The sequence below is a fragment of the Suricata suricatta genome, chromosome 5 (assembly GCF_006229205.1).
Source record: "Suricata suricatta isolate VVHF042 chromosome 5, meerkat_22Aug2017_6uvM2_HiC, whole genome shotgun sequence".
NCBI lineage: Eukaryota > Metazoa > Chordata > Mammalia > Carnivora > Herpestidae > Suricata > Suricata suricatta.
The window spans coordinates 107,487,973-107,500,090 of NC_043704.1; the positions used below are offsets into that span (position 1 = coordinate 107,487,973).

The 12,118-nt window shown below is 41.2% G+C and overlaps 1 protein-coding gene across 1 annotated transcript in view; it reads right to left on the reverse strand.

The window, feature by feature from the left end:
- MME (membrane metalloendopeptidase) overlaps positions 1-12,118 on the reverse strand; it is a 96,665-nt gene that overhangs the window by 54,040 nt on the left and 30,507 nt on the right. The window contains exons 4-8 of the mRNA XM_029940015.1: positions 7,394-7,555; positions 6,156-6,236; positions 5,974-6,069; positions 5,738-5,856; positions 3,880-3,945 (exon numbers count right to left, since the gene is read on the reverse strand). Coding sequence (XP_029795875.1) covers positions 3,880-3,945; positions 5,738-5,856; positions 5,974-6,069; positions 6,156-6,236; positions 7,394-7,555 — 524 coding nt within the window. The remainder of the gene's footprint in view (positions 1-3,879; positions 3,946-5,737; positions 5,857-5,973; positions 6,070-6,155; positions 6,237-7,393; positions 7,556-12,118) is intronic.

Here is a 12,118-nt window from a genome sequence, read left to right on the forward strand (position 1 = left end):
TAGGAGGGACCTGTAAGAGACTGGGTGCTTCTACCTTCCTTTTCTTTCATCTCTTCCTGCCTACTTCCCCCTCAACCATCCATCTACTGATTCTGTTCATCCCCTGACTCACTTAGTATTCATTTGATAACTAATAAGGGTGAGGAACAAAGCTGGAGAGTGGAAATAAAGCAAAAAATAAGTGAGGAATAGGGTTGCCACTAATTTTACAGTTTTCTGGGGAAGGGGGGAGTGACATTAAATAGAAAAGTACCCAGAAATCCATGTGCTACGGGAACATAAAGGTATTTTAATCTAGTTACAAGTTCCAGGGAAGGCCTTCATGAGGAAGTAAAATTTAAACTTAGACTGAAGGGTGAGGAGGCCAGGAAGAGGGCTGGGCAGGTAGTAGGTATGCATGGAGCATTCCAGGCAAGGGAACAGACATATTAACGCCTAGAAGTAAGAAAATCAATGAAGACCAGTGATATACTGCTGGAATGATATTAAGATTTCTTCCAGTTTTATAACTTTTCCACTAGATGTTATTTCATTACTTTATCCTTTTCATCATTTTATTTTTCACGAAGCAATATCACACTAAGGAAAAAGTTTCCACAGGGTTAACTTTTTTGAGAGACAGCAAAGTAATGGGAAAACTAGAATTAACTTTTACTTGATAGCTGGCTAGGGATGTAGAATAGAAACTAAGTGAGGGATTACAGGTAGGAGTGACTAGAAAACAGTAGCAAATATCATGGAGGCAAAAAGGAAAAAAAATTGGAATTTCTTTTGTGGCCACACATATTCTTCACTCTCCCCACCCCTCACCTGCTGCAGTTAATGGATCTGAAAACAGGGGAGGGTCCACAAATATTCTAGTTAAGACCCATTTATTTCCAGGATGACAATTAAATTTTATCCCATGTGCCAACCCTCTTCAACTGGTTGCTTGGAGCTGGGGCACCGAGTTGATAAGTATTCTGGGGCCTGAGGTTAGCAGGAAAGGGTACAGTTACCAAGAGCCCTGTTTATGGAAGCAGGGCAAGGCGGGAAGGACGCTGTGTGCTTGCTTGTTTAATCCAGACCATTGAAGGGCACCTAATTTGAACCGATAACTTCCTAGCTACGAAGGCCAGTGCTGCTGGAGTTTCCCTATCATTTGCTCATTTAAAGAACCTTCCTAGTATAAAGTACTACTCTCATGAAGTTGGAATGATCTAATGGAAAGAGCAGCAGACGGGGACAAAAGTTCTACCGGGGGTTCTGATGTTGCTTTGCTGAGTGTTCTAGGGCAAACTTCAGGGCCTCAGATTTCTCTCCTATAAACTTTATATCACTGATTCTAGATCTGATCACCATTGTGTTGTTTGACTATAAATATAGTATTTCCCAGGCCAGCAGATGCAGCTGTGGCAAGACTGCTAAATGTCTTTGGTATCCAAGATTCCCTTCTTCTGTTTAGGAATAGAGCTTTCCTCCTCCGTGTCAACCAAATGTTAAAAGGCATACACGTGGCCACCCAGCTTAAGACTACATTTCCCAGAATACTTAGTATTCGGTTGTGCCCCCACGACAATGTTCTAACCAATGGGATGGATGCAACTTCAGCATCACTTACATAAAAAGAAACCTTTTTTTTCCCCTCATGGCAGGAAATATGAACAGAGCATTAGTGAACCAACTCTGACCAAACAGACTAATATAAAACCAGAGAAGAGTTGATGTGAGGGCAGTAAGGTGGTCAGAGAAGCTGTGGTCTCAGCCATTCCCATGGAGCAGAGCTTCCTGCCTGCCTGCCTGCCTCCTTCCATATTAAAACAGGAGACAGAAATAAGCCTTTCTGGTTGGAGCTTCCATATTTTGAGGTCTCTCTGTTACTGTAGCTTAGCCAGGATCCAACTAATTTACAAACTCGAGGACATACAGGGACCAGGAAGTCAATATAAACCAGTAATCATCTAAATGACTGCTCAACGTTGAAGAACAAGGACACAGTGGGAAGACGCAGCCACCACGGCTCAGCGCAACACCTACCCCCTGGGAACGCAGGCCTAGGGCTTCCAGCCCTACCAGTTTATCAAGAAAACCTGAGTCTGAAAACCTTACAATTGTTAATAAAATTGGCAACTAGTCCAAAATTAACTGAGGGTTAAACAAAAATGCCTCTGTATCAGACTGAAGCCTGTGATGGCCAGTGTGTGACCTGTTCTAGATGATGCATGAGACAGCACTGAATACAAAACGCAGATACATCATCATCCTAAGAGCTGCTTTTGTCGGGGCGAAAAATAAACTTTGCCACATGGAATGTATACACCGACTGCCAGGTAGTCCTTGGTATCAGAGACAGAGTACAAAAAAACGAACATATTTTTAGGATTGGAAAAATTTAATGTTTTTTAGGACACAATCCTAAATACGAAAAACATTCCAGTTCGTGATGATGACAGTGTAACATAATGAGCCAAAATTCCTCAATCACCCTCAACTCTGCAGCAGGAAGTAGCTCGTAAAGCCGATAAGAACCGCAGCCCACACAGTAACTAGGTTATGATGAACTCAAATATCCCACCTCCATTTGACTGTCTGTGCTACTAATTGTGGCCTTTTATAATATCGTTTTCTTCATTTCAGTGTTGCATAGCCACTCAAAAAGATACTTTACGGTGAATTTATTCCATGCTATCTAAACTTAATAATTAGGCAAAATAAATGCTTGGCACAAAGATATTTAGCTAATAATTTTAGCTATGAAGTAATTTCAGCCACATTACTACATTGTAATCCATCAGGATCATCAAATGTACGCTTATTTCTGAGTTACCAAATTAATATGACGAAGACATTTATAGAACTAACACTGTCCCCAAATATCTAATCATACATACCATTGCTGGTTTTGTCTTGTGGTTTTTCACACCCATAAGCACAGGCACACAAACATCAGTGTGAGGACAGTAAGGTTGTGACATGATACAAAGCATTCTAGAATGCCCCCCAGCTCTGTGGCCTATGATGCTCCTTGGCTCACTGACCAATGTTAGAGTAGAAAGCGGCTCCAAAGGTTTGTCTGAACCTGATTCTCCTACCTAAGTAGTCCTCTGAAAGTCACATCCAAAGGTTCTGAAAGGGTACAATAGAGTATGATGTGTCTCATTCTCACACTGGACCATTCCTTGATCCTCATGGGCACTGCCCTAGACCATGATGAATCTTTTTTTTTTTTTTTTAAAGTAAGCCCCATGCTGGGCATGTAGCCCAAAATGGGACTTGAACTCATCACCGCCCTGATTTCAAGATCTGAGCTGAGATTAGGAGTTGGATGTTTAACCAACTGAGCCACCCAGGAAGTTCTGTTCATTTTTTAAATGACTCAGTTTTAGAGGAAATGAAGCACTTAAAACTCACTTTACAAAATGGGTGCCATAGGACTTAAATAGTAAGAATCAAGACACAAATAAGGAAGTTCAAGTTTCCTTATTCCTTAAAAGACTTTCATGGGGAGCCTCAATGGCACAGTCAGTTAAGTGTCCAACTTCGGCTCAGGTCATGATCTCACGGTTCATGAGTTCGAGTCCTGCCTCAGGCTCTGTGCTGTGCTGACAGCTTGGAGCCTGGAGCCTGCTTTGGATTCTATGTCTCACTCACTCTCTCTGCCCCTCCCCCACTCACACTCTTGTCTCTTTCTTTCCAAAAGAAATAAACATTCAAAAAAAAAAAAAAGGCTTTCATTCCTTCTGCTGAGAATATGCATTCAGTCCAAGGAAGCTCACTAGTATGTATGATACTAAGTATCTGTCCTGAGTGAAGAACACAGAAGGTTAAGTTTAAATTTGGCTTTAGTCCTTTTCAGTATTTATAAGTTACACCTGTAGTTTTCTGTTGCTATTTGTTTACCTCTTCATATATTCCAGTACATTCATAGTAGTCTCTGGAAGGGAGGCCAAGTCGAGGCTGGTCAATCTGTAAAAAATATACAAAGAGGAAAATAAACCATTCAGTTGATGTGGGACAGTTGGACAAAATACAAGTATGTCTATATATGTACCAGCAAGATCTCAGTGTTCTTGCTGTTTATAAGGGTAACAGCCAGACAGACAGTGAGTGAGTACAAATTAGGCAATGGTTTCCACATTAGTTGGAAGTGCTACAGCGATGGGTAGTTAGGTAATCTGGAAGAATATGCTGCAGGAATTTGAAGAAAGCCAAAGAAATTTGAATGAAAATACACTGGGAAGAATTTTTTAATGCAAAACAGAAGGTGCAGGTGGACAAAAACATGTTGGAATCTAGGACTTGGAAGTTGCTAAATTCTACATTTATTTACAGGACATCTGGCTTCCTGAGATTCTCCTATGCTCTCCTGGCGGACATTCTCTTCTCCCACCCTTAACTGGGATGAGAAAAAGCCAAAAAGTGAAAACCTCTGTGATGACTCTAGAATGGTTTCTCTAGTGGAAATCTTGCCAGAGATTATTATTATTATTTTTTTTTTTTGAGATACCCTACCCTGGGGCGGGGGCGGAGGCTAGAGGAGACTCCTCCTCGGGTCTCTCCCGCTCTGCTCCTGACTTGAGCAGACCCAGCTGACAGCTGGGTGTGTGAAAGAGAAAATGAGGCTCTGCTCGAGTAGCTTTGGTCCCCTGTGTTCCAGTGAGCCACCTGGGCACACGTGCAGCTTTATGAGATTGCTCCCTTGGCGCGCATGGTTCAATGGGAACGGCAAACTGGAGCACGTGTGGGCTGACGTGAGAAACCCAGCAGCTGCGAAGAGCCCAGGACAACACAAAAGAAGCAGAACCCTGATCGGTATGGAAGGTGCCAGAAGGTGTCACCATAGGTAAGGCTCTCCCCTTTTTCCAACCTCCCAACTCTCCCTAGGAAACCCCTTCCTGGTGATGAGGCAGGATGCTAGCACTGAGGAGCCAAAGCAGTGAATTCCAGAAGGCAGAGGGCTTCCACTGTAGAAGAGAGCTGGGTTCAATCCTGTTCATGATTTTAATAAAAATGGCCATAAAGATTTACGCAACAGTGACCTAAGTATGAATCTGTAACTTGCAACCTTTGGGGTGCTTTCTTTGACAGGAGACCAAATAGAAGCTCTCTAAACATATGAGTCCATTCCAAATATACTCATTAAGTATTAATCTCACCTTAGGTGACACCTTAAGTAAACCTAAATGAATGGCTTACATGAGGGAAAAAAAGTCTAAAAAACTGATTTTAAAAGAATGATATTTTTATTTACCTTCACTGAGAAAAAAGTTCAGATATTCTTTGGTAACAGCCCAAACAGTATTCAAAATCCTTCTGTCAAAAAACCAAAAAAGCAAACCACTCCCTGACCCCCACAATCTCCCCCAATCCCTTTTCTGTGTTCTTTTGGGAAGCAATTGGAAATTTCTGGTTTCCAGATTTGCATTACTAATGTAAACCAAACCATGCTCCTTTCATGAACATACGGAGAAATCAGGTGCTGTTTCAAATTAGGAGGCCCTTTCATTTCTTTAATTTATTTTATGAAGAACGCAGTATCACACCTAAGGTAGCAGGAGGGAGATATGACCACATCACTAAGAAAATACTTTCAAAATTGGGAATCCAGATATCAGGGACAGAGCACAAATTTATTACTATCTTGCTCATGCAATTCAAATGAGAATATGCATTATTTCTAAATATCAACAACAACAATGTATGCAGAAGTTTTATTAACAATTTAAAGATAACTTGGCTGTCAGCCACACAAACTTACATGAATTATATGGTTCACAGAGTTCTTATCATCCGTGCCAACAAAAAAATTAAGAATGACTTTTTTCCCAAATTTAGAATTCAGCCATGCAATAGATTTCTCAGCTGTCCAAGAAGGACCTAAAGCAAAGAAAGGTGAAGAATACTTTTAGAAGTTTTAGTGCATTAATGTGATACTAAATAACACAGATTCTACATGGAAATTATATTTTTAAAAAAGAATGAAAATTGCCTTACCATAGGTTTGCTCCCAGTTTTCTGTTGCTACTGGCCAATCATATATTTCTGGTAGTAGACTGAGCAGGGGTTTTCCACCTCTGCTATCAATAGCAGCTTTTGGAAACAAAGAAAATACATTCCTTATGCAGTCTTTGCATATTTTGGCACACTCTTAATGAACTACAAGGAAAAGCACTTACTCTCATTTATACAAGATCTGTACAGTGTTTTTGCTTTTTGCACTGCTACTATATCTTCAGTTTTGGGCTCCTGAAGAACATCTGAAATAGATCATTGAGTACAACCCATCAATACAATTGCTCATTTGCAGCTCTAATTAACATTTGCCATGCAGGTTCAGAAAAAAGCTTGCTTCTGTGGATGTGTGTTCATTCCCTCCCCGCTAAAACCCTCCAGGAAAAACTAAACCCCTTACCAGATCAGTATTCCTAGTGCAGAACTGGGAGTTGATTTCATTACCCGAGTTCGATGAAAGTCTTTTTGACTAGATTCTCTTTTTTTTGTGAACAGCGATGTGTACTACTCTGCCATACATAAGTTCCTTTTTTAAAAATTAAGATTAAAATGAAATAATGCAGAGGAATACAGAATTTAATATGATAGCCTTTTTCATAGCTAGAAATAATTATCTTTGTGTGATTGTACTGTTCATGCTCCAAATGAATTGAATGAATTATCGTACTTGTTTGGATGTTTGAAAACAGCAAAAATTGTTTTTCTACAAAGTAACTTCTAGAAGAGGGGAACGGAAGATGGAAGAGAGCAGAAGACTAGACAAGACTTCAACTTCCCGGGAGAGTGCCAGAGCTAGGTTAGAATAAACACACCTATTCAGGGATGCAAATGTCAGTAACATCTTCCATCCAGTAATACCTAATATCAATGTCAACCCAGGGCCAGGGTGGGAAAACAATGGAGGCTGTGTTTGGTGGCAATCAATTAACTTATTTAAAGTTTTTTTTTTAATGTTATTTATTTTTGAGAGACAGAGAGAGAGAGGCAGAGGCAGGGGCAAAGAGGATCCCAAGCAGGCTCTGTGCTGACAGCACAGATGTGGGGCTTGAACTCTTGAACCACGAGATCATGACCTGAGCCAAAGTCAGAAGCTTTACTGACTGAGCCACCCAGGCACCCCAATTAATTTCTTATTGTGTGAAATGGCATAAAGATGCCATCTCTAGAGATGACAGAGATTCTTTTTTGTACATATACCCACAAACGAAGACAGGAATGGACACCAACATATCCATTTCAGCATTACCACCCTCAGAGTGACTTGGTCGTGAGCCACAAAAGTTGGAGGGATTATCGACTTTAATCTTCTGTGACATTCTCTGTAATGGCTAAGAGTTGTATCTTTAAAAAACGGATATATTAAGAGAGAAATCTTTGATGCATAGACACAGACTCCACTAACCTTTCAAAATGACTTCTAGTTCATCTCTTAAAATGTCAAAGTTACTGTAACGGGAGCTGGTCTCAGGAATGACGTTGCGTTTCAACCAGCCTCCACAGGCATATTTAAAAAAGTCTGTACAAGGCTCAGCAGTGGCATCCATGTTCTGAATCAGTCGAGCGGCTGAAAGACCAGAGAATAAACGAGATCAAATGAAGGGTGTATGTGTTAAGTTTGGAAGGGGGGAAAAGCCATGTAATTTCTCCTTTATGATCAAGTCAACTGGACTGATGCTCCTTTTTCTTATAACGGTCAATTGAGGAGGAATGATATCTCTTATCTATGTATAGTCATCCTTTCCTTTACTGTAGTTGGTTAGGCATATTCTAACAGGTCTTGGTCCTCGCATCCTACATCCTACTCCCACCTCCAAATAACTGGGGTCCTTGCTAGCTCCTATCTCGGATGACAACAAAAAATACAGGGCTGCCTTAGCAGGCCTGAACCTGAGGCTCTTCACTCTATTAATTTTAGCTGTTGGCTCTACTTTTCAAGAGTCTGTGACTTTTGAATGTCTCTGAGACTGTATAGGAAGTGGAATTTTTAAAAAAGTAATGTCTATACCGAATGTGAGGCTTGAACTCATGACCCCGAGATCAAGAGTCCCATACTCTCCCAAGGGAAGCCAGCCAGGGGCTCCTGTGGGACTGTTAATGCATTTTATCATTTTACCATTATTACTTCTGGGATCTTGCTTACAATATTTTTACAATTCAAATGTGACTCCTGATTTGCATTTGTTTATATGGAGTCTGTCATTAGAAAATTGGCTGTAAGCTCCTTAGCTTTTCTTACGTCCACTCTTTTATCTTTAAGAACTACAATGAAAATACAAATGAGCCAACGCTGAGTATTTACAAGGTGCAAAACCCTGACTGTGCTAGGTGCTGCAGTTGAGAGAAGGATGTATAAAATATGAATTACTGCCACCAAGGAGGAGGTATCACGCACAGAGACCCACAATTCCTATGCGTGGAATAGTGAGAAAACCCTCCCACGGTCCTCTCCATGTTCTTTCTCATCCAAGTTGAACTGTTTTGCAGTAAAAACAAAAGGGCAATTGAGCATTCATCTGTATCAAGAGAGTGTAAGTTCTCAAACGAGCTTTTGAAAAGACTTCACTTTCTGAATTAATTATTAATTAATTAAAAACTTCAAACAACTGCTGAGCTGCATGGATATTTTTCCAACCTGAAATGGTTAAGTCTGTTTTCCAGCGGAATCTCAAGCCCCCACTTCTGACTACCGTCTGGACGCGTTTGCCTGGCTGCCACCTCAGGCTCCAAGTCTTTAAAGCTAAACTACGGGTTGTCTCCAGACCAGTCCTCTCTGGACTCGTGCACCTTGGTACACAGCACAACCCTTATCATGGCCTCCCAGGTTTGAATCTTGGGTAACACTCTGTATTTTCCCCTCCCGCTTAGGCTTATTGGTAACTCCTTTGCCTCTTTCTTATACTTGCCGTGATCAGTTTACACTTCTGCTCCCTTTTGACTAGAAGTCACCCAATCATTCGTCTTGCTAGTACCATCTCCCTACTTGTGTGTATTCCACACATCTTTCACAGATTAAACGTCCTCACAGATTAAACTTACATAGATTAAACATCTTTCACAGATGAAATTTAAAAACACTTTTGCGGGCCACTCTCTCACTGGAAGATATAAAGTTCTTTAATTTGGCCTGTAAATCTTTACTAATCAAAAGACTCAATCTTCTTTTTTTTCCCTCTCTGTGTTCTTACACAAACTCTGCGCTCCAACCAGACAACCCGCTCCGTGGGCCACAAACACTCCTGCGTTTCTCCACCAGGTGCTGTTGCTTCTCAATCCCCCACTTTACCCTTCTAACTTCTCTTCCCTTTCTTCCCCAATGCTGCCCACTATTCACGGTTCAGTGCATGGCCCTTCTCTTCCCTGAGGCTCCAGGGAAGCCATAGTTCAGGGAATATTTCTTTCTCTTTCTGGAGAGCTCACTGGCTCACTCAGTCCTTAATGTTCATTGTGGACACCTACACTGTCTTCCTAACCGTTCTGTTGATGCACTTAGCCTCTTTGTATTCCCATCACCTAGCACCTCGCACCCCATAAAAGACATGCACAAAGGATTGTGTGTGGTGACATCACTGAGTCACCTGTGAGTCCTCTTACTCCTTCCTCTGACACATCCCCTCCCCCGCTCCTCCACGTCAGACCAGTTCTCATCTCCTGGCCTCCAGTCCATCCCATCCTTTCAATGCCCACTGTTTCTGCTCTCTTTCAGTCCCTCCTCTTAGGATCTATCCATGTCGTTTTGCCAAAGCTGTGGCCCCAGACCTCTCCCCGCTCCAATCCATCCTATGGGTCAGTCAGAAGTAAGGCTGCCATAACATTTCAGCATGCCATTTCCCCTCTGAGGTTTTCAAAATACTCCATCTGCATTTATAATAAAATCCAGAAAAATATACAAATATATACGAATATATCATAAAACCCCCACCTGAAACTAATGGAACACCATATGTTAATTTCACATGAATAAGAAGAAAACAAATAAAATCATAGATGGAATAAATGACTCTGGGAGAAATTTTAAAATAAATCCAGACTCCCCAGCACATCCTCATGCTGACGTGTCTAGTGAAGCTTCCCTCTCACAACTTCCGCACACGCGCCTTCTGCCCCAATTCCGTGGCTGTGTCAGTTTCTGCTGTGAACACTTTACAGGTTTCTGCTTTTGTAACTTTGACCCTGTTGCATCAAGCCCTACTGAAATATCCTTTTAAATATTTTCATGTTTAGAGATTTCAGGCATTTTCAAGGCCTCAGTTCAAATCCTCCTTCTTCATCAAGGACTGTCCTCACAAAATCTACATCAGCTGCCATCGAATTCATTTTTTTTGTTGTTGGAAAAAACCATTATCTCCTCACCTGGACTGTGTGGCCTGGTAAAGAAGGGAATGTGTTTTCCAGGCCTTTCACAGGGCCTGATGTTGATTTGTCAGTAAAGACTCTTAATTTAAAACCCCAGGTAAAGATTAGGAAATTGATTTTAAAAAGATGGAAAAAGTAACTCCCTTAAATGCTGAGGGAAATGAAAATATGATAAAAGGGGAGGTGAAAACAAAGACCCTAAATACCTGGAGAATTATCACATAAACTGAAAACCCAGAAAATCAGGAGCCTGAAAGAAGAGCTAACCGGAGATGTTCCAAGCAGACATTTTTACCAATTTTATGCAACTTTTGGGTTAGTATTTAAGCTGAACGTTGTAAAGGCAACTGCCATTTGGGGAGCACTTCTGGTTTCTTCCCCTCTCCGAGGAAATGGAAGGTTTATGTCGCCAATATCACAAGGAGCAAGCAACAAACTCGGAGGGAGAAGGGCAGTGAACAAGTAATGAGTCAGCAGGATGAGCAGGTCTGTTGGAAACATCACATGCCCTTCTAAACACCTTGAACGGAGAAGGGGCAGTGGAGCAGCAGCGCTGTGCTCATGAGCACAAACCCACTGCCCCGTGAATGACCATACGTCTCACTTCTCCCACAAAGAAAAAAGGAGCATCCTTCTCCTCTTAGGTGGAATTTCGTCACTTGACACCCAGTTCAACTACTTCCATCTGGAAAACAACCCAAAGAAGCAGTATTCAAACAATTTGTGAGGGCCAAGCAGGCAAGAGATAGGAAGAGGCAACTTTGCAACCCTTTCCTGTGCCACGTTTTCAGTTTCCCTTTGACCAGAGAGCGCATCTGAGCAAGGGCGCTTCCAATCACTTCAAAGAGAGCTTTCTGTCCTGGTGAATACTTCGGGGCCATGGGCCAAGGCAAGTCCTGGGCTAGCACTTTTATGCCGGGTCTTTGATCAAGCTTCCTTTAATCTCTTATCGCGGGTTTGATTCTCGTTTTGCACCTTACCATCCGGACCTCCTCTGTGCTGACTTCTCTTTGAAGTCAGCGGTAGACCTGCGGGTAGAAGGCCTGTAGGAAACAGACGCTCAACTGTCAAACTGGTCATAATTGTTTTTGTATTTTGCACTTTGTTTTGAATTACTCAACCTCTCCACACAGCCACACCTGGGCTCTTCCGATGTTTCCTTATCTGGGTGTTGCTGACTCCTGAGTAAACAAATGTGATTTAAAAACAAATAAAATCATTCACCTTCATACGTAGACATAAAGAACGATGTAGTAAAGGCAAATGTATTTTGACACGGAATGTTGTTGACCACATGTTCGCAAAGTGAAAGAAGCAGTATTTATGCTATTTAAAAAAAAATCTACATAAAAGCACAGAAAGTCTAAAAGACATTTATAGCAGTTACATGCAGGTTGGAGGATTATGAGTGTATTTAATTTTGTATTAGTTGCTTATCTCTATTTTCCAATTTGTATTAGATGAACATGCATTGCTTTTGCAATAAGAAAAAAGCATTTTTAATTTAAGAAAATAGTCACATAAAGACAAGAAAAGTAATCTTCTATTAATAATGAGCTTATTTCTTATGAATGACAAATTCCAAATGTTCTAGGCTGATAATATATGACACACCATTTTTTTCCTAACTAATCTTCTTGTAACATTCTCCTAACTTGCTTGACTATAGGAATTTTAAAACAAGCTCAACTACCATCCGGGAAGTTATTAATTACTGTATTCATTACCGAGGGTCTATTGTGTGGGAACGGATTAGAAGATGCTGTGGAAGCCA